The 19453-nt window shown below is 47.5% G+C and overlaps 1 protein-coding gene across 1 annotated transcript in view; it reads right to left on the reverse strand.

Annotated features, from left to right (window-relative positions):
- The window catches only part of RAB3GAP2 (RAB3 GTPase activating non-catalytic protein subunit 2), a 59099-nt gene that overhangs the window by 19199 nt on the left and 20447 nt on the right, over positions 1 to 19453 (reverse strand). Inside the window, exons 8-20 of the mRNA XM_040430458.1 lie at positions 17899 to 17998; positions 16084 to 16182; positions 14593 to 14741; positions 14433 to 14512; positions 14217 to 14306; positions 12770 to 12909; positions 12310 to 12526; positions 8760 to 8903; positions 7480 to 7562; positions 6257 to 6321; positions 6050 to 6140; positions 4673 to 4800; positions 2883 to 3096 (exon numbers count right to left, since the gene is read on the reverse strand). Of these exons, the coding sequence (XP_040286392.1) occupies positions 2883 to 3096; positions 4673 to 4800; positions 6050 to 6140; positions 6257 to 6321; positions 7480 to 7562; positions 8760 to 8903; positions 12310 to 12526; positions 12770 to 12909; positions 14217 to 14306; positions 14433 to 14512; positions 14593 to 14741; positions 16084 to 16182; positions 17899 to 17998 (1600 nt within the window). The remainder of the gene's footprint in view (positions 1 to 2882; positions 3097 to 4672; positions 4801 to 6049; positions 6141 to 6256; positions 6322 to 7479; positions 7563 to 8759; positions 8904 to 12309; positions 12527 to 12769; positions 12910 to 14216; positions 14307 to 14432; positions 14513 to 14592; positions 14742 to 16083; positions 16183 to 17898; positions 17999 to 19453) is intronic.

A 19453-nucleotide genomic window follows, 5' to 3' on the forward strand; every position in this document is an offset into this window, starting at 1 on the left:
AAAGAACCGATCCGGAGGGAAGGATGCAAATTCGATTTTGTATCCGGAGGACACAATTTCGAGGGCCCAGGCGTCGGAGACGTGAGCCATCCAGACGTCCTTGAAAAGGAGGAGCCGGCCCCCCACCCGGGTGGGTGGGGGCGCGCCTTCAGGCAGAGGACTGTTTTGCTGCGGGTGTGCGGGCAGCCTGCGGCTTGCGCCAGGATGGCTGCGCCCGAAAAAACGGCTTCCTACGCTTGTCCTGGGGAGGAGCCGAAGCGGCAGCTGTGGTGGGAGCCCCAGAGGCCCTGCGGGAGGACCGAAAACGAGACGCACCAGGGCGTCCGCGGGGGGCGCCCCTGGCTTGGGGTTGAGGAAGATGGGTGCTTTTACCACCCGTGGCCTCTGAAATAAGTTCGTCTAAGCGGACCCCGAAAAGGCGGGAACCCGCAAACGGTAGCCCCGCCAAGGAACGTTTGGAGGCAGCGTCCGCTTTCCAGACCTTCAGCCAGAGCTCCCTCCTGACGGCAACTGCCAGGGCGGAGGAGCGTGCAATAAGGGCTCCCGCATCAAGGGAGGCCTCACAGACAAAATTTCCGGCCCGAATAATAAGCTGGGCCAAGGAACGTAGGTCCTGGATGGGGACGTCCGAGTCCAACTCCTGTTCCAGCTGCGCACCCCAAGCAGAGATTGCTTTCCCTGCCCAAGCAGAGGCAAAAACCGGTCTGAGAGCAGAACCGGAGGCAGCAAAAATGCCCTTGGAAAGGGTCTCCATGCGACGGTCCTCCGCTGACTGAAGAGAGGACCCGTCGGGAACAGGGATGGCCGTGTTCTTTGACAGCCGAGCCACAGGGGGTCCACCTTGGGTGGGGAAGACCAGGTGGCCACGACATCGGCTGGAAAAGGATAGCAAATGTCCAGCTTCTTTGGGTTGACAAAACGGGCGTCCGGGCGAGCCCAAGCCTTAGACACCACGGAAGAGAAATCAGAGTGGATTGGAAAGACTTTTGAGGCCTGCCTGGGTCTGATAAAAGAGACGCTAGCTGCGTCCGAGCTAGGGGGGTCATTCTGCACCTTAAAGGTGTCACGAATATCAGAGATGAGTTGGCCCATCGCTGAGGCTAGCTTGGACGGCAGGGCCGAGTCCATTTCCAAATCTGAAACCGCCAATTCACCTTCAGAGAGCGAATCCTTTGGAGAGGAGAGGCCCGTCTGGGTGCGCACGCGTGGCGGAGAGAGAGAGGCCTCAGAGGAGGAGGCTCGCTCTACTCTAATACGCTTCTGAGAGTGCCTAGCTCGGGAGGGGTCACTAGGAGAGAGTGAACCCGCTGCAGCGGCAGAAGCAGTGGACCCGGAGGCCGCGACAGTCAGAGAGGCGTCCTGCGGGGTAGGTGGCCTGTCTATTAGGCGGCCCACGACATGAGTGAGGCTTTCCACGGCCTGGGACAGGGATCTAGCCCAGTCAGGCGGGTCAGAGGAAGCAGGGAGCGACACAGCGGGCGACTGAGGCTGCGGTGGAGCTCGGCATGCAGTACAGTGCGGATCAGACTGCCCCCGGGGAAAGGGTTCCCTACAAGCAGTACAGGCATGGTACCATGGCTTGGCGGCTGCAGAAGGGTCTGACATGGTGGAAAGATGTTGCACTTAAAGTGAGAACCAAGCAACAGTACTGTGGCACGGAGGGGGTTAACAGTCCTACCAGACCCGGATGATACAAGCGGCAGCTGTAAGGGGAACAGACTGAGGAGGCTGTGGAGGAGAGGCAGCAGCACGGAGCTGAATGGCTTCAGGATCGCACGGCAGAGAGATGAACCCGGAAGTAGCGGAGCGCAGCGGCACGGAGCTGAATGTGTAAGGAAGCTCCGCCCCCCCTCTGCCGCGCTGAAGCCGAAGCAGAGCCACGCGCGCGCGGCAAAATGATTTTAACCCCCAAGGATGTTGAAGTGCCGGCCATGAAATGGCGCCGTTCATGCCAAGAAAAACGGCTCCCGCTGTGCCTGGATGTAGCAGACGGCTTGCTTGTCTGCAGCCGTCCCCTGTAAGGCAGCGTTCTAGGACTTGCCCAGATAAACTGCCCTCCAACTAAGTCCGGTAACGTCCCGATATGGGGGGGGGGGGGGGGGGGTGGGGGCGGCCGGGGTTGGGTGGTGAAGTGGAGGTCCCCTTGGACAATGTAGCAGTGGCCATGTTGGTAGCAGCGGTGGGAGGGAGGAAGGGGAGGCTGGAGCAGCCACTCTCACCATACGCTGTCTTCGCCCTCAGTCCATCCAGCGGGGGTCGCCCCTTCAGCTCCTGGCACCGCAGTGGCAGGAAGCCGGGGGAGGGACTTGGCGTGCGGGCGACCCTGAGCTGGCGGGACGCAGGGGAGCGAGGCTGCCCTGGTCCACCTTGTCTTCTGTGGGGGAGGCGGCAGTGCGGAATTACCGGCACTGGCGCAACTCAACCCCGGGAGAAACAGAGGGGTCTAATGCGCCTCTGTTGTCCCTGTAGGTAGAAAAAAACCGAATTAAAAAACAACAAATAACGTAAAAATAAAAAATCATAGGAAAACAACCCTGCATAAGCAGGGGGTGTCTTGCCTCCTTGGACACTAAGCAAAAACTGGCAGTCTCTTCTCCAGGCTGAAGGGTATAGCTGATGGAGGAGGGGCTTACAGCTTTCGCTTAGTGTCACGCCTCCTAGGGAGCAGAGCTATACCCGTGGTTTCCTGTGTCCCCCAAGGAATATGGGCGAGAAAATAAATGTCCCCAGCTTGTCCCATGAATCCTCCGTCTGACACTCCTGGTGGACAGGAAGGGCTGCACAGTTTAGGAATACATAAGGAACTCTGCACATTTTTAATTATACCCTGTGTGAATGACAACGTGTCCTGGGGTGCATGGCGCTGCTGTGGAGCTGCTCACCTAATGCAATATATTCCTCCTCGCTTATCTTCTTCACATTAATCGCCTCCTGTTCACATTCCAGGTTTTCTAAAAACGCCTTAACCGGCAGCCCATTATGTTTATCGTCAGCAAAGCGGACGCCCGTTCTTGTGTGCTCCTGCTTGTAGTTCCGGATTAATGTCTGCAGTCGTGTCAGCTCGTCCCCCTCCAGTCTCAGCAGCAGGGCCAGCTCCTGGAAGGTGAACCGAGACGTGAACACTGAGCTATGTCCTTCAATGCACAGTGACATTCAAGATTGGGCACCGTCGCTAAGGGTGCATTCACACTATGTTTGCAATACCTGGCAGAGACCGGACAAGAGTCCCTTCTGGCTTTTATCTGGCCAGGTATTCATCAGTTTAAAATCAAAGTATACTGCATAGAATACATTTTTGCCACTATATCCCTATACAGTGGTATTACGCTGGAGGTATATGACCTCTAGTGTACACTGAAAACACAATGTGAATGCGCCCTTATATAAACACTACTGTGGTGAGCTTATGGCAGCTGCTCAGATTGTGATGGTCATTTTCCAAGCATAGCCAGTATGGGCGCTGTTACTCATTTTACTTCCCAGTTCCCAGTACCATTTGTACTGTCAATCACTGTCTGAAGGATTTAGCGGCAGACTGGGAACTTAAAGTGGCCCTTGGAAAAAAAAACTAAAAGTGGCCCCATGTTGTAGGCTGGTCCAAACTGAGACGAGGCCAACCATATTGTAGTGCAGGACAAAATACTGCCTCAGCAGAACCAGATACCGCCTCAGCAGAACCAGATACCGCCTCAGCAGAACCAGATACCGCCTCAGCAGAACCAGATACCGCCTCAGCAGAACCAGATACCACAGTGCAGCACAAAATACTGCTGTCCTCACCACAGTATGAAACTGTATCAAGGTCCTGAGGACGGCAATACAACTGAAATTAGGAGGACACCTGCAGCTGCTGATCAGGTGCATAAGCGCCTGATGCTCCTACATTAATGCTGAGCATCAGATCTTTATGTACCTGGCTGGCGGCCAGCTTACTGTTGATCCTTCAGAAAGCCCTATTTTCCCTTTCTGTAGTGGTTCCTTCTGTCTCATTTCCATCCTGAGACACATACACTAGAGTTTATTTCACAGAAATCATTTCTGAAGTGCAGAGGGAAGTCGGAAAGCAACTTGAAGGATCCCCCAGAAAATAAGTGAAAACATAGAGACCCCATACATAGTCAATCCAGTCCGGTAAAGCAGCAGTAACAACCACTGCGTGTCTTAAGACTCTTCAGAGTTGAGCTTTGCTGTAACTAAGGCTGGAGATCTGCTGCTAGCAAACCGTGACAGCATCTAAGGGCTCTTTATCACAAGCGGATGCCGTGCGGGTAATCCGCTGCGTTAAAAAGAGTGCCAAGCCCCGCTCCGGACAGTAGAGGCACGGAGCATTAACATGATTGATGATGCTCTGTGCCTCTCTGTGATCTTTTTACTACAAAATCACAGTGAGATAAAGTAGTCACTGTGATTTTGCAGTACAAAGGTCACAAAGAGGTAAAGAGCATTATCAATCGTGTTAATGCTCCGTGTCTCTGCTGTCCGGAGCGGGGCTTGGCTCTCTTTCACGCAGTAGATTCCATGCTCGGGATTCGCTTGTGTGAAAGAGCCCTAACACTGTCCTCTGCAGGCCAAGTCCAGTAAGGAGGATTTAGTCTCAAATACGCCTTTAAATCAAATCACTGTATTTCAGCAAACCCACTGAAAATAAATCTGCACGCGCACATTCACTTACTTTGGTAGAAGGTGAGGCTTCTGTTTCCGCCGCACAAGAGCTGACTTTCTGCACAGATTCGTAGAGGTGTAGAAGTTTCAGCTTGTCCTCACAAAACCCAAGTAGACCCTCGTCCACATACTCCACCTCTGTAGGGAAATATACAGTGTATGAGAGGAAGTCGGTTGTGTGGATGCATCCACATCTCCTAATAAGAAATTGGACTTTACCATAAAGTATAAGGTGGTTAAAGGGGTTGTGCAGTTTAGAAAACCAAACCCCATACACTCCTTTAGAGAAATCTGAGTCCTGTTCAGGAGAGTGGTAAAGATCCATTCACACATCCGTGTGTGTTTTGCGGATCCGCAAAACACGGAAACCGGCAATGTGCGTTCCACATTTTGCGGACCGCACATCGCCGGCATTAATAGAATATGCCTATTCTTGTCCGCTAGTGCGGACAAGAATAGGACATGTTCTATTATTTTCAGAATCGGAATTGCAGACCCGGAAGTGCGGGTCCGCAATTCCGGATCCGGGCCGCACATCGTGCGGCCCCATAGAAATGAATGGGTCCGCAAAATGCGGAACGGAATTCCGGATGTGTGAATGGAGCCTTAGAGAGAGCTTCTCTCGCTCTGTTAGACAGACATCCCAATGACATGAATGGACACTGTGCAATGCTTCATTTCTCCTGTGGTGGCGCTGTAGGGCAACCTGAACATTTACTGCCAGATTTCCCTACAGATTACGACGGATGGCTTGGGGGTCCCAGCCAGATGACACTTTGTGATCAGCTTATCGACAAGAGACCCTTCTAACAAGGAGGAAATGGCCAAAGTGGAGAGCCCCTTTAGGGTGTTGGAGCTCTACCCAGAACTGGTAATAACGGCAAAATAAAAGAACTGCATAAAAACAGACAATACGTTTATCTTAAAGGGGTTGGACAGGTGATAGCTGTCTGATCGTGTGGGGGGCTCTGACCCCACCAATCACAAGAATAGTCCTGTGTTCCCCTATTATAAAGAAGCGCAGTCGCACGTGCGTATGAAAGCCTATGGGACTGCTCAAGACAGCGGTGTACAGTGCTTGGCCACCTGGGGAAGTCCCATAAAGTTTGAATGAAGTGGTAGTATGCATGCTCAATAGCCTCCCCATTAAAGCTGGGGACAAGGGACCCCCATTCTCCCAGCGGTTGGACACCCCTTAATCTATTTAGGCACTTGTCACCTGAGGACGGGTGATAAAGGGGTTGTCCCAAAATCACAACTTAAGTCTAAAAGTTATGACTACGAGGTAACAATATACACCTTTTGGGTTCAGGAAGGATTTTACTCTTTCCCTTTGAGGGGCCATTTTTCCTCTGTGTGCATTTGAAATAATAAAGTCATGTTTTACCTTGACCTCTGAGAAAGTCCAGCAAGGTCTGGATGATGCTGATGAGGCAGGAGAGGGGGACACGTTGACTGGCGAGGAGGCTTTCCAAGGCCTGAAGATGGACAACACAATAAATCCACATTATTTATATATGAATATTTCCATATTTTATAAAGCAAAGGAAAAAAAAAAAAAACTCCCAAAAAAGGAGGAGGAGGAGGACGCTACCTGTTTCTTAGTGGCAGGATATTTAATATCTAGGAGGATTTCCTTTGCTTCTGCTTCCAAGCGCTCTACAATATTAGAGAATAGAATTAGCATAAATTTACCTTGAACACCATTTTATTTATTTTTTTAAATTCCGATGCAGCGCAATTTCAGAATTTATCTTTATTAGGGATTCAAGCACCATTTCTGCTCCAAATCTCAGTACCCAGTTCATTTATTAAAAAGTATCAGCAGCTGATTGGCTACAATTTGTATACCTAGTAAAACCATACACATGAGCTCCCCCTAGTGGTGGCTGCAGGCAGCTAGAATTCAAGAATTTAATGTGTAGGAAAGTAGGGGATTTCAATCAGAAAACAAACAAACATTAGACTCCTATAAAGACAGATTATGAAATTAATTAGCTCATAACATTGGACCTAAAAACAAGGTGTACACAAATTTCCACACAGACATCCCTTTAAGGGTGTGACCACACATGGCATAAAGGCTGCAAATTTTCAGCAACATTGAAAACAGAAAAAAATTAAAATGTCCAATACTTTATTATATCACAAAAAGTTTAAAACATTCAGGAGACCAGTCAGTGTAAATGCCATTACGCCTACCTGGACCTGTTAAACCAAGTGCAGAGGGGGCGGCAGTTGCAGAGAGAGCAGAGCCTCTAGATGTAACGACAACGCCCCCGTTGCTCCTAGAGGCTCATTTGCATATATTCAAACATAATCTTTCTCAGTAATGCGGACACATATGAACATTGGACCAACACTGATGCCTTCAGTTACCAAGCGGGCATGTAACAGGTCAGCCAGTGTCATAGGTACAAATCTGCTGACAGATGCCCTTTAATGATATGACTAAGATCATATAACAATCAAATTGCAGACATGTTGGCGCTCTTGTCTTGCCGTTGGATTGTTTTAAACTTTCTGTGATATAATAAAGTATTGGACATTTGGACATTTGTACTTGCCTGTGGAGCTGGACGTTTTTGGACTGGATCTTATGCTGCTTGGCTCGAGGTGTGGGCTGGGAGTCTCACTAGTGAGGTGCTTCATGTGTTTTACAATCTTGCCATTAATGTCTAATAGGTGGGAATCTCACCTTTGGGAGTACCACCTATTGACAGGATGATGGCTGCCTGAGTGGAGGTGGATGGCTCTGGTGCGGTTTGCTATGTGGTTTGATAGTTCTATGATATGGCAGAATCAAAATATATTTACCGTGATTTGGGGCTTTGGCTTTTAACAATGTGGACAGCTTCTTTACCAAATGCATATCTTTTGCCCTCTCACATTTCTTATCACTGCAAAAGACAGAATGTACATACAGTATATAACGCCATCACGTACATTACACATAGACTACTTTTAAAGGCTATGTCCAACTTTGCAGCCAAATTTTTTTAAATGTCCCCGGACATGACCATTATCCCTGCTATCTACTCTAATATCTTCTCACCCTGGAAAACCCCCACTGTGCTGAGGAACGTCTTACATCACAGACACATTTTAAGAAAAAAAAATAATAAGAAAAATTCCCCACAGTAGATGAAGAGGAATAAGGGAAAGGAAAACGACAACTGCGCAGAGGGAATTTCCTAATCAGATAGGTCGGTGTCTCTTTTAATCCAACTTAAAGGGGTTGTCTGACTTCAGTAAGTGCCATTTATCATGTAGACAAAGTTAATACAAGGCACTTACTTGCTGAAGCGAGACAACCCCTTTAACCTTTATACTGAATATGTTAAAGGAAACCCGACACTATGAAAATGCAGTATAATTTGCTGGCAGCATGTTATAGAGCAGGAGGAGCTGAGCAGATTTATATATATCTTTAAGGGAAAATATTAAATAAAACTTGTATTTCATTCATTGAAATTCCTGCTCATTCTGGGCTTTGAAGTCCAGGAGGCGGTCCTATCAGTGATTGACAGCTATCAGTGGATACACAGTCATAGGGGGAAAGCTGTCAATCACCGATAGGACCACCTACCTGACTTCAAAGCCCAGAATGAAGCAGAAATTTTAAAGGAATGAGACACAGGTTTTACTGAATATTTTCGCTTAAAGATATATATCAATCTGCTCCGCTCCTCCTGCTCTATAACATGCTGCCTGCAGCTCAGACACCATGGTCAGAGTGATGGGTTCACTTTAAACTGATATTTTAATACGGATGAATTATCCTCTGGATAGGTCATCAGTATCTGATCGATGGGGGTCTGACACCCAGGACCCCCACCGATCAGCTGTTTGAGGAGGTACGGGCAACCTTCTCGCAGCTTACCAAGCACAGCAGCGCTGTCCATTGTATAGTGGTTCTGCTTGGTATCGGAAACTCAACGCCATTTACTTTAATGGGGCTGATCTGCGCCTAGGCCATGTGACTGATAAAAGCGCTGTCACTCGGCCTAGGGAAAGCAGCAAGAATATACAATTAACAGATGTAAAAAGTTTTGTATGCAGATGTTCCTCATACATTAACCCATCAGTCTTCTTACCTGAGAGCCAGATGGAATGGGATATTGACGGTCCTCACATTCCCAGATACTGGGTCTATCAAACAGATCTGATACGTCTGCGGCTGCCAACCTTGGCTTGTCACATTATTTAAACCCATGATTTTATATCCAGGGTATAGCAATCTATAAAGAGGTAGAAACCCATCAGTCCAGGGGCAGACACTGCAATCATATTGCATACCCTGTGCAGATTAATGTTCACGCTATGCCACTGGTCATTACTGAAGTCTCTCTCACACAATAGGCAACTCATTTCGCACTCATAAGGCTTCAGAAACAAAACAAAAAGTCTACGCCCAGCCCACCAGGCTGCGCAGGGAAGTGCAGACAGCTCCCTTAAAGGGGTTCTCCCGCTGCCTGCCTACATAAACAGAAGATTAATACCTACCTGCCCCGATCCTCCACAATGCCTCCATTGTGTCCGTGGCCATCGAGGCCTTGCAGAGGACCAGAGCAGCCAGAAGCAGTATGATCAGAGAAAGGGACGCAGCGCTAAATTAGAGATACGACCCCTTCATTCTTAAAAGGGTTTTTCAGAGTTATATACTGAAGACCTATCCTCAGGATAGATAGTCAGTATCGGATTGGCGGGGGTCTGAATTCCAGCCCCCTGGCTGATCAGCTACTTGAAGGGACCACGACGTTCAGATAAGGCTCCAGCCTCTCCATAGTATACCAAGCACAGCACCGCACATTGTACGGTGGTTGTACTTGGTATTGCAGCTCAATCTCTTTCACTTGAATGCCAAGTGACCAATGGACATGACGTTACAGGCAGAGGAAGAGGCTGCAGTGCACCCAGGCACCATGGTCTCTTTTAACAGCTGATCGGCACTTCCGACACTACAGGCAATGCAATGAAGAGGAAGTAGCGCTCATATGGAGGGGGGGGATGTCGGTTGTCGGACTCCCACCGCTCAGATATTAAAGACCTATTGTGAGGATGGGTCATCAATATGTACTGGCTGAACAACCCCTAAATCTGCATGAGATTCTGCAACTAACCTCTAATGCTGCTTTTAAACGGGGGGGGAGGAAGTATAGGCTGGGAAAACACTTGGGAAAAATACACTGCTCAAAAAAATAAAGGGAACACTTAAACAACACAATGTAACTCCAAGTCAATCACACTTCTGTGAAATCAAACTGTCCACTTAGGAAGCAACACTGAGTGACAATCAATTTCACATGCTGTTGTGCAAATGGGATAGACAACAGGTGGAAATTATAGGCAATTAGCAAGACACCCCCAATAAAGGAGTGGTTCTGCAGGTGGTGATCACAGACCACTTCTCAGTTCCTATGCTTCCTTGGCTGATGTTTTGGTCACTTTTGAATGCTGGCGGTGATTTCACTCTAGTGGTAGCATGAGACGGAGTCTACAACCCACACAAGTGGCTCAGGTAGTGCAGCTTATCCAGGATGGCACATCAATGCGAGCTGTGGCAAGAAGGTTTGCTGTGTCTGTCAGCGTAGTGTCCAGAGTATGGAGGCGCTATCAGGAGACAGGCCAGTACATCAGGAGACGTGGAGGAGGCCGTAGGAGGGCAACAACCCAGCAGCAGGACCGCTACCTCCGCCTTTGTGCAAGGAGGAACAGGAGGAGCACTGCCAGAGCCCTGCAAAATGACCTCCAGCAGGCCACAAATGTGCATGTGTCTGCTCAAACGGTCAGAAACAGACTCCATGAGGGTGATATGAGGGCCCGACGTCCACAGGTGGGGGTTGTGCTTACAGCCCAACACCGTGCAAGACGTTTGGCATTTGCCAGAGAACACCAAGATTGGCAAATTCACCACTGGCGCCCTGTGCTCTTCACAGATGAAAGCATGTTCACCCTGAGCACATGTGACAGACGTGACAGAGTCTGGAGACGCCGTGGAGAACGTTCTGCTGCCCGCAACATCCTCCAGCATGACCGGTTTGGCATTAGGTCAGTAATGGTGTGGGGTGGCATTTCTTTGGAGGGCCGCACAGCCCTCCATGTGCTCGCCAGAGGTAGCCTGACTGCCATTAGGTACCGAGTTGAGATCCTCAGACCCCTTGTGAGACCATATGCTGGTGCGGTTGGCCCTGGGTTCCTCCTAATGCAAGACAATGCTAGACCTCATGTGGCAGGAGTGTGTCAGCAGTTCCTGCAAGACGAAGGCATTGATGCTATGGACTGGCCCGCCCGTTCCCCAGACCTGAATCCAATTGAGCACATCTGGGACATCATGTCTTGCTCTATCCACCAACGTCACGTTGCACCACAGACTGTCCAGGAGTTGGCAGATGCTTTAGTCCAGGTCTGGGAGGAGATCCCTCAGGAGACTGTCCACCACCTCATCAGGAGCATGCACAGGCATTGTAGGGAGGTCATACAGGCACGTGGAGGCCACACACACTACTGAGCCTCATTTTGACTTGTTTTAAGGACATTACATCAAAGTTGGATCAGCCTGTAGTGTGTTTTTCCACTTTAATTTTGAGTGTGACTCCAAATCCAGACCTCCATGGGTTGAAAAATTTGATTTCCATTTTTTTTATTTTTGTGTGATTTTGTTGTCAGCACATTCAACTATGTAAAGAACAAAGTATTTCAGAAGAATATTTAGATCTAGGATGTGTTATTTTTGTGTTCCCTTTATTTTTTTGAGCAGTGTATTATTCCAAAATGTTAACCCCACAGAAATCATAAGTTAGTATACTTTAGTTGGCGAAGAAACATGTTTCAGACTATGGCACAAATGTGGTGTGGCCAAAGCCTTATCATAAGAAGGGCATATCTTTACAAAGAAGTCTGGCCAGTTAAGTCCTAAGGCCGAGCCAGTATTTTTTTGCTGGAGCCAGATGCAACAGATGCATGTGCACCAGTCCAGTGTCCATAACCTGGAAATGCATGCAGCATTTTTCTGTCTAGTGTTAGGAGACATCTGGTGTCAAACCTGATGCATCAGATACCAAGAACAATCCCACAGAAAACCATAGGATCAATTCTGGCATCGGTTTCCCTCCGGCATCTTACAGAAACTACAGTGGATGGTCGGATATATGTGAACCCAGCCTAAGGGCCCTTGCACACTACCGTATGCCCTCCGAGATATATGGTCCGTGAGTGGGCCATTTTGTCCTGGAGCGGCATTGATCGTGCGCACGGCATCATAGATTACAATGATGCTGTGCACATCGGGCCGCCCACGGGAATATTGTCCCGCACTCATATGATCATTTGAGAGCGGGACAATATCCCCGCGGGCGGCCCAACGTGGCACAGCATCATTGTAATCTATGATGCTGTGTGCTCCCGTGTGCACGATCAATGCCGCTCCGGGACATATGGCCCGCTCATGGACCGTACATCTCGGAGGGCATACGGTCGTGTGCAAGAGGCCTAAGGGTTATTAACTTTCCAAATCAGGGAGCTAGAAGCCTGCATCTCACTGAGCCACACCAAGCTATAGGTAGGGGAGCTGGAGAGCTGAGAAAAAAAATAGAAATAAAATAATAGATCTACCACTTAACATAAATAATCGCCACTAAACCTCACCTGCAGTGTTTCCCCACATTGAAGGCTCCAACACGAGGTCCTTGCTGAGTGCTCCACACCTCCAGAATTCCCCGTCTGGGGGCATAAATGACCAGGAACTGGGCGACTCTACATGGTCCCTGTGTATTCCCAAATGGAGAGAAATGTCCTCGCTCAGCTTCCCTCTCATGCAGGTCCTCCACTATCTGCATCCATCCAACCTGGGCATCCCGGTACCCTGAAATGCAGCAATATCTAAAATGTTAGAAATAATGTGTAATTTTATATATATATTATACATTTTATAGGCTCCACTTCTAATAATTATGTGGAATTAATAAGCTTACATCTAGAACACAGCTCTAGGTTAACTTGCTTCCTATGAAAAGATTTGGACAATCTGTGTGGTCTGCACACGGAGGACATTATACTCATCGCCAGATTTTCTACATTTCAATGGACGCAGCACCAGCAGTATTACCTTTCCACATGCGTATTGCAATTCCTCGTCCTACGTCCAGCAGAATCACTCTGCCAAAGTCATCGGTCACTGCAGCCAGTGTGTTACAGGGAGACAGGCTGATGCTCTCCCCGCGACGCCGGGAATCTGGGAGGCCAAATCTGAAAGTGGAATTCGGGGTGAGCAACAGGAAATCTCATTGGAATTATGCACTAAGTGACCCACAGAGTCCTGTGAAATGCATTAAATCCTCATGATTTAGACAACCAGTCTTGAGTGGGACTCGCAGACTCCTCCCCCCCCCCCCCATCCTGTAATTTGCCCACTGGCCCCTGGTATTGCCCATACGGCTCAGGTAGGTGAGTGTTAGGACTCGAGCTACTTGAGAAACCTTGGCGCGGTGCTCGGGCTCAGACATGTCCTACACCGTAGGATATGTTGTCTAATCTCTCAATTTTAAAATCAGTTTGAGGGTTTAGTAAGACCACAGAGTGCACCTGTCTTTGCTATTATTTTGTTATATTGCATGATTTAGACAACCCCTATTCCTAAGCTCCATAGAACATGTGGAAGTAATAGCGTTGTGCCCCCCATTTATAAGCCAGGCTGCAGAGCCGCACAAGAAGCCTCACAATGCTCAACACTTGAATATTTTTTATTGCATAACCCTAAAAAAATTCATGCAAGTGCATCTGTGCCTTTTTTTTTTCTGGATACCTTATTGATTCAGCTCAGACCCCTAAATTATTTGTAACATCACGTCTGGGACCCGCACCTATCTCCGGAATGGAGAGTACACTGCACATGCGCGGCCTCCTTCCATTAATTTCTACGGGAGTTCCGAAATAGCCGAGTGCTAGCTTGGCTATTTACAGCAGTCCCACAGAAGTGAATGGAGCAGTGGCCATGCATAGGCGGTGCGCTCTCCATTCATTTCTATGGGACTTCCAACAATATAGCAGAGCGCACTTGCTTCGCTAGTTTCGGAGCTCACATAGATGCGAATGGAGAGTACGCCATGCATTCACGGTGCACTCTCATGCACCCGTTCTAGAGATGGGTGTGAGTCCCAGAAGTGAGACCTGCACCTATCTGATATTGGTGGCATATGCTAACAAAAGGCCACCAATGAGTGAGGTGACACAACCCTTCAATTCAGATCCCAAAAATTAATCAGACTCGCATCCTCATGCTTACAACTTATCTTGCCTTCAAGGCTCTGCATATACAGCAAGTTAGTCGATGCCAGGGTTGTATGCAACACAGCACAAAATATCCTATTGCTGAAAAGCAGCAGGACTTTCTGTGCTGGGCCCTGAAAGGTCTAATGTGGCATGGTGATCGACACAATGGGGTCCGCTGAGACCCCTACAGTTACGACACAGCAAAAACTGCAATGCAGCCCTAGGCATAGTGTCACAGAGTGGAATATAGAGTTGCTATTTTAACAGTGTAGCGGTAAAGTTACCGGACAGCCAGGGGGGTGGCAGGCTCAACCTTAGGTTTCTGCTTTTGCTGTGGTTCTTCCTCATGTCTGCTTTTCCAGCCCAGCCAACCACTACAATATAGAGATAATTAGATTATTCCCAGATTATACAAAAGCACACTCGTCACTGTGTGCACTATAAACAGCACACATGTACAGCATGCTGACACAAAATATACATAACTTATCGAAAAGTACCTGGCAGCACTGAAGAGGGCAGAGGTCAGTTTACTGGCAACGGCCAGGGCCACGTGGGATAATAATGGCTGCGTACTGCCCTGTAGAGATAGAAAACACTAAGCAAAACCATCCAAAATGTAGTATGTAAAATGCTACACTGGTCCATTATTACACTGACCTCCAGGGCAAAAAAGAAGCCAGTGAATGGGTTTGAGCCTACAGTAATACACTGAGACATGGTGGGAGGGCTGCTCTTTATAGCGGCGTTAAAGCCTCCCAAAACGGAGGCAGTCTTCATCTGATCAAATGGAGAGAGCGCCATGACACCTGGAAGTGTACAATGAAAGCATAAGTATGAACAAATTTATGCCCAAAATACAGCATAATATACCTAGTGGCAGGACCTACAGCCATGGTGCCCGCCATGATACAAAGAGGAAAACATAAAACGTCTCAAATATATCAAAAATAATTCACATATAACAACTTTTTATTTTCTCTAGTGAGAAGGAAGGGGGAGAAGTTAAATTCTGCTGCAGATTTGTTGCAGTTTTTGCACAGAATAAATCCACATTCTGTAGAGTAGACCTAAAATACGCATCGCAGATCTTTTTTTCACGGTGTGTGGATTTCTTGAAATCTTCTCAGCTTTGCTGGTACTGCAGTGTATACGCCATGAGGGAACATACCCTTACAGCTCTGGTTGTCACAGAGGCAACAATACAACCAAAGAGGTGTAGATTTTTTATTTATTTTTTTGTACACAAAAAAAGTTACTTATTCTTAAATTTTTTTATTTTTTATTTTTAGTCCCACTAACTGACTTACCGTGTGATCATTTGATGGCTTGCAATCTGCACTTCAATACTTCTGTTTTGCAGTGTATTATGCCCGTTTACGAAAACTGACAGGCATCCTATGAGGCCCAACCTCTGGCCGGACCGAACAGAAGTACAAACATGGCAGACCTGGGGGACTTCGTTAGGCCCTTGGCTGCAATAGGAATGCCAAAAAAAACAGCACTCCAAGACTAGGGGAAGGATATTTGGTGGCCGGCCAAAATAAGAATTGGGTCTCAGACAGACCCAGCATATTTAAATCAATTACCGGCATCCTCATTGGCCGCAGAGGATGCCTGTAAGAAGCCGGTTTTCAACTCTTTAGATGCCGTGATTACACTTGATCATGGCATCTAAAGGCTTTAATGACCACGATCGGTATTATTGCCTGTTAGCGGTTATTAGCCGCGGATCTCTGCTATTTGAAACAACGTAGACCCGTCGGCTATGATGCCCGAAGCACTTCGTTCCAGCGCCGGACATGTATGGCGCTGGTAGCAAAGGGATTAATGACATTGGCACCTAAGGGGGTAAATGGCTGGGATTGATGCTATTGCCAAACCCAGCTGTCGCAGAAGGGTGTCGGCTGTGTTTTAGAGCTGACACCTGCTGCTGATGATGGCGTGGGTTCAGCTCCTGAGCCGTGCAAGTGCGGTACATGTTTGGAGGATCATATTAAAGCTTCCGTCTGCACCATACATTTGCGATGCAGGGTGGGAAGGGATTACGGACGGGACCATGAAGTGCAACTTTCTGGAAAACCACTGTAATGCTAGCAATCAAGAAAAGCAAGAACAGCAACAACTGTGAAGACAGCCTGATTTACTCACCAACGCTGACATGATCAACAATGGTGTCGATATCCTGCAGTCCCCACTTCTTGTAAGCCAGAGGAGGGGGCTGGACGTTTTCATTTCCAGAAGCTGCAGCTTGGGGGAAAAAAAAAATATATATGTCGTTTACCATTATTTTAGTGATACCCATCTATAGCATAAAAATATGAATGTTGGATGATTGACATTAGACATGTTACACTGCTGCTATCGGGTCTGTAATCCTGCAGAGCATTACACGTGCTTATAGCACATGACCCATTCCTTGCAGATGTCGCTCAGTCTCCATGTACCAGCTGTTTGTTTTTTTACTGCTAATACACAACAATCCTAATTATCCTGAAGAGGCGAGAATTGTGTGATTTTACCAGGCGCTCCATATGCCAGGGGGCAGATACAGGCCAAGAAGATATTAAAAAAAAAAAAAAAAAAAAAAAAAATTAGATGTTCTAAAGTAACTTCCACCCACGCATGTACGTGGAAGCCATGGTAACGCTGCCGCAAACGGATGGACACTGCATTGTGGACACTTAAGGAAGCGATCTCTAAGAATATATTTATCCTGAAGATGGAAAGGAGACATCGTTATGATTTCTACAGACGGAGCAGAGTTGAATTTGTCATTTAAAAGGGTTGTGTCATCTGGAAACTTTCGGCATGTCCACCAGATACGCCATCAAGGTCCGATAAGTGTGGATAACACTTCTGGGACCAGCTGCTGGGAACGGAGAGATGGACGCGCATGCGCAGTTCTTGTAAATTTACTTCCATACAACTTTCAAAGATAGTAAGCACACACCGTTTTTTTTGTTTTGTTTTTTAGAAGGTCCCATTGAAGTGAACGGAAAGCCGCATACGAGTGACCTCGTTAACCATTGAATAATGAAGACTTGCAGAATTTTCTATTATACATTGAATTTAAAATCTTCATTATTTTCAAGAGATCTGCTTGCTGTCATGAGTAGAAACATTGTTGCCTACATCCAGAGGTTGCAATACAGTACAAAACCAATAAACTACTCAATATTGGGGGTCTGCTACAATTTATCCCATGTTAGTTAAAGGGGTATTCCCATTTCAGACATTGATGGCATATTACAGGGATCTGCCACTAATGTCAGACAGGTGCGGGTCCCACCTCTGGGACACACTCATCTCCAGAACAGGGCCCCCAAGTGAATGGAGAGTGCACCACGTATGTGCGGCCACCCGCCAGTCACCGCTATGGAAGTCCTGAAAATAGCCTAGCGCCAGCACATTAATAGGTCTGGGCTCCAGGTTAATATGTTTTACCTGCACAGATACAATGTGGCAAATATCACTGGTTTTCAGCCTCTGGGCATAAAGCTGAATGCATTCATTCACTGACAGCAAAGAGAGGTCTTGACAGTTAAAGGGGTTTTCCCCGAATCTTAATTTACCACCTATCCACTGGATATGTGGCAAGTGTTTGATCGCTGGGGATCCGCCACTGATCACAAGTAGTAGGGTCCCATGTCCCCCATATGTACAGAGAGGCAATTACACATATACGTTGCCGCTACATTCATTCTCTATGGGAGCGATCAAGATAGTCAAGCGATGTGCTCAGCGATCTCAGTCAGTCCCACAGAGACTGAATGGAGCGGCAGCACACATGTGTGAGTGTCGCCCCATTAAAACAGGGCACATGCGACACATTGTACTTGTGATCATTAGGGGGGGGGGGGGTCTCAGCTGTGAAATCCTGAGCGATCACCTATCCTGCAAACAACAAACCCAGCACTGCTATATGTGATAAGAAAGACAGGCTGTAGATATGACCCAAATTACCTCGTGCCACTTGATTACGACAAGCCCTGAGTGACTGAAAAAGGCTGAAGCCATCGATTGTCACAAGAGCGGATGGGTACAAGATGCTCATCTCTTCATGCTTGAGGAGGAAACAGTGAAAAGGTGAATAATAGAGAAAAACCAAAAGAATGACGTACAAGCAGCCTGCCGTCCGGAGCTCTCACAGTGCACATGACTCATTTTGCTACCAAAAATCCTGAAAGGCTGTTAATTGCTGTTTTAAATAACCTGCAGCGTGTCTAGCATAACTAATACCTCTTTTGTCCCTTTTTTCTTTCCTGTGCCCCCCTTGCTGCTGCGGTGGGTGGGCTTTGGGCATAATCAGTCTCCTCCCCCCTGCAGAGGTTTTTTCAGTTATACTGCCATGTACTGCAGAGTCTCTGCTCCTTCTTCACAATCAGGGAAGAAAGCTCTATCTATTAGCTGCCCTGCAGTGGAGAGGATCAGAGACCTGGCTGTGGAGAGAGTGACTGAGCATGTGTGTCCACCAGCTGATTAGTGGATGTGAACATTGCTATACACTGTGAACACCAGGTGGCGCTGTACTATGTAAAAAGAAATGTCATAACTACTCACCAAATCATTTTATTTTTTTAACAAAGTGAAAATGGCAGATATCGCCAATTTTCTATTACATTTATTGGTGAGATAAAGAAGAATATAGACCGGAAGGTTTTATGCATGCTGTTGCATGAGCATTGCATAGAGTCTTTGTTACAAGCAGAACAAGCACTGTTAAAACTGATATTTTATAGTCATACATTTCTGAAATGAATTGCCATCTATCACTGTTAGCCTTTCTTAAACTGTATGTACCAGTGCACACACACAGGGGGATCTAGTTTTGTGGTCTCAGCTAGGAGCTCAACCAAAGCCACGAGCAATTAAACAGGTGGTCTCAGCTTGTACATTGCTATATATATGTTGAAGCTAACACTTACCAATGTAGTTCTGTTTTCCACGTTGCCTCTTCTCCAAGGTGTGTGTCATTTTCCATTCCTTTATAGACTGCTCGTTGTCAGAGGTTACGGCCACCACTGCAATTCAGCAGCGGTGGCCGCATCTGCTCACTACACACAAAGCAGGAGCTTTGGTGGCTGGGGTCAGGGAGCGCACCTAGCCGCGCATGTGCAGTAGCTCCCCTCCCAGCAACCTCGTAGATGCTGTGTTAAACAGCTCCCGGCAGTGACAGAAGCCTCAGAGCTGTTCAACACAGGAAAAAGCAGGTCAAAGCATGCAGGAGATCGGGGAGATGTCCAGCATGAAAGGCTGTCATCTAGTGATATATGGCAGCCTGGGTTAGTCGTAGTGGCCATCTGCGGATGACAGCCGTTCAGGGATGTCTGCCTAGCTTTTTTCTGTGCTCTGCGCTATGTTTCATCACACTGTTATCTATATAGCATCATTCAAGGCAAGAGTAAACGCCCCCTGCAACTCTGATCAGTGGGCCTTGTGAACAGCATAAGAGAGCAGAAAGGAAGAGGTGAGACAACCCCTTTAAATATCATAAAGGGGTTTTCCACTACTTAACTAC

The sequence above is a fragment of the Bufo bufo genome, chromosome 4 (assembly GCF_905171765.1).
Source record: "Bufo bufo chromosome 4, aBufBuf1.1, whole genome shotgun sequence".
In the NCBI taxonomy this organism is placed as follows: Eukaryota; Metazoa; Chordata; class Amphibia; order Anura; family Bufonidae; genus Bufo; species Bufo bufo.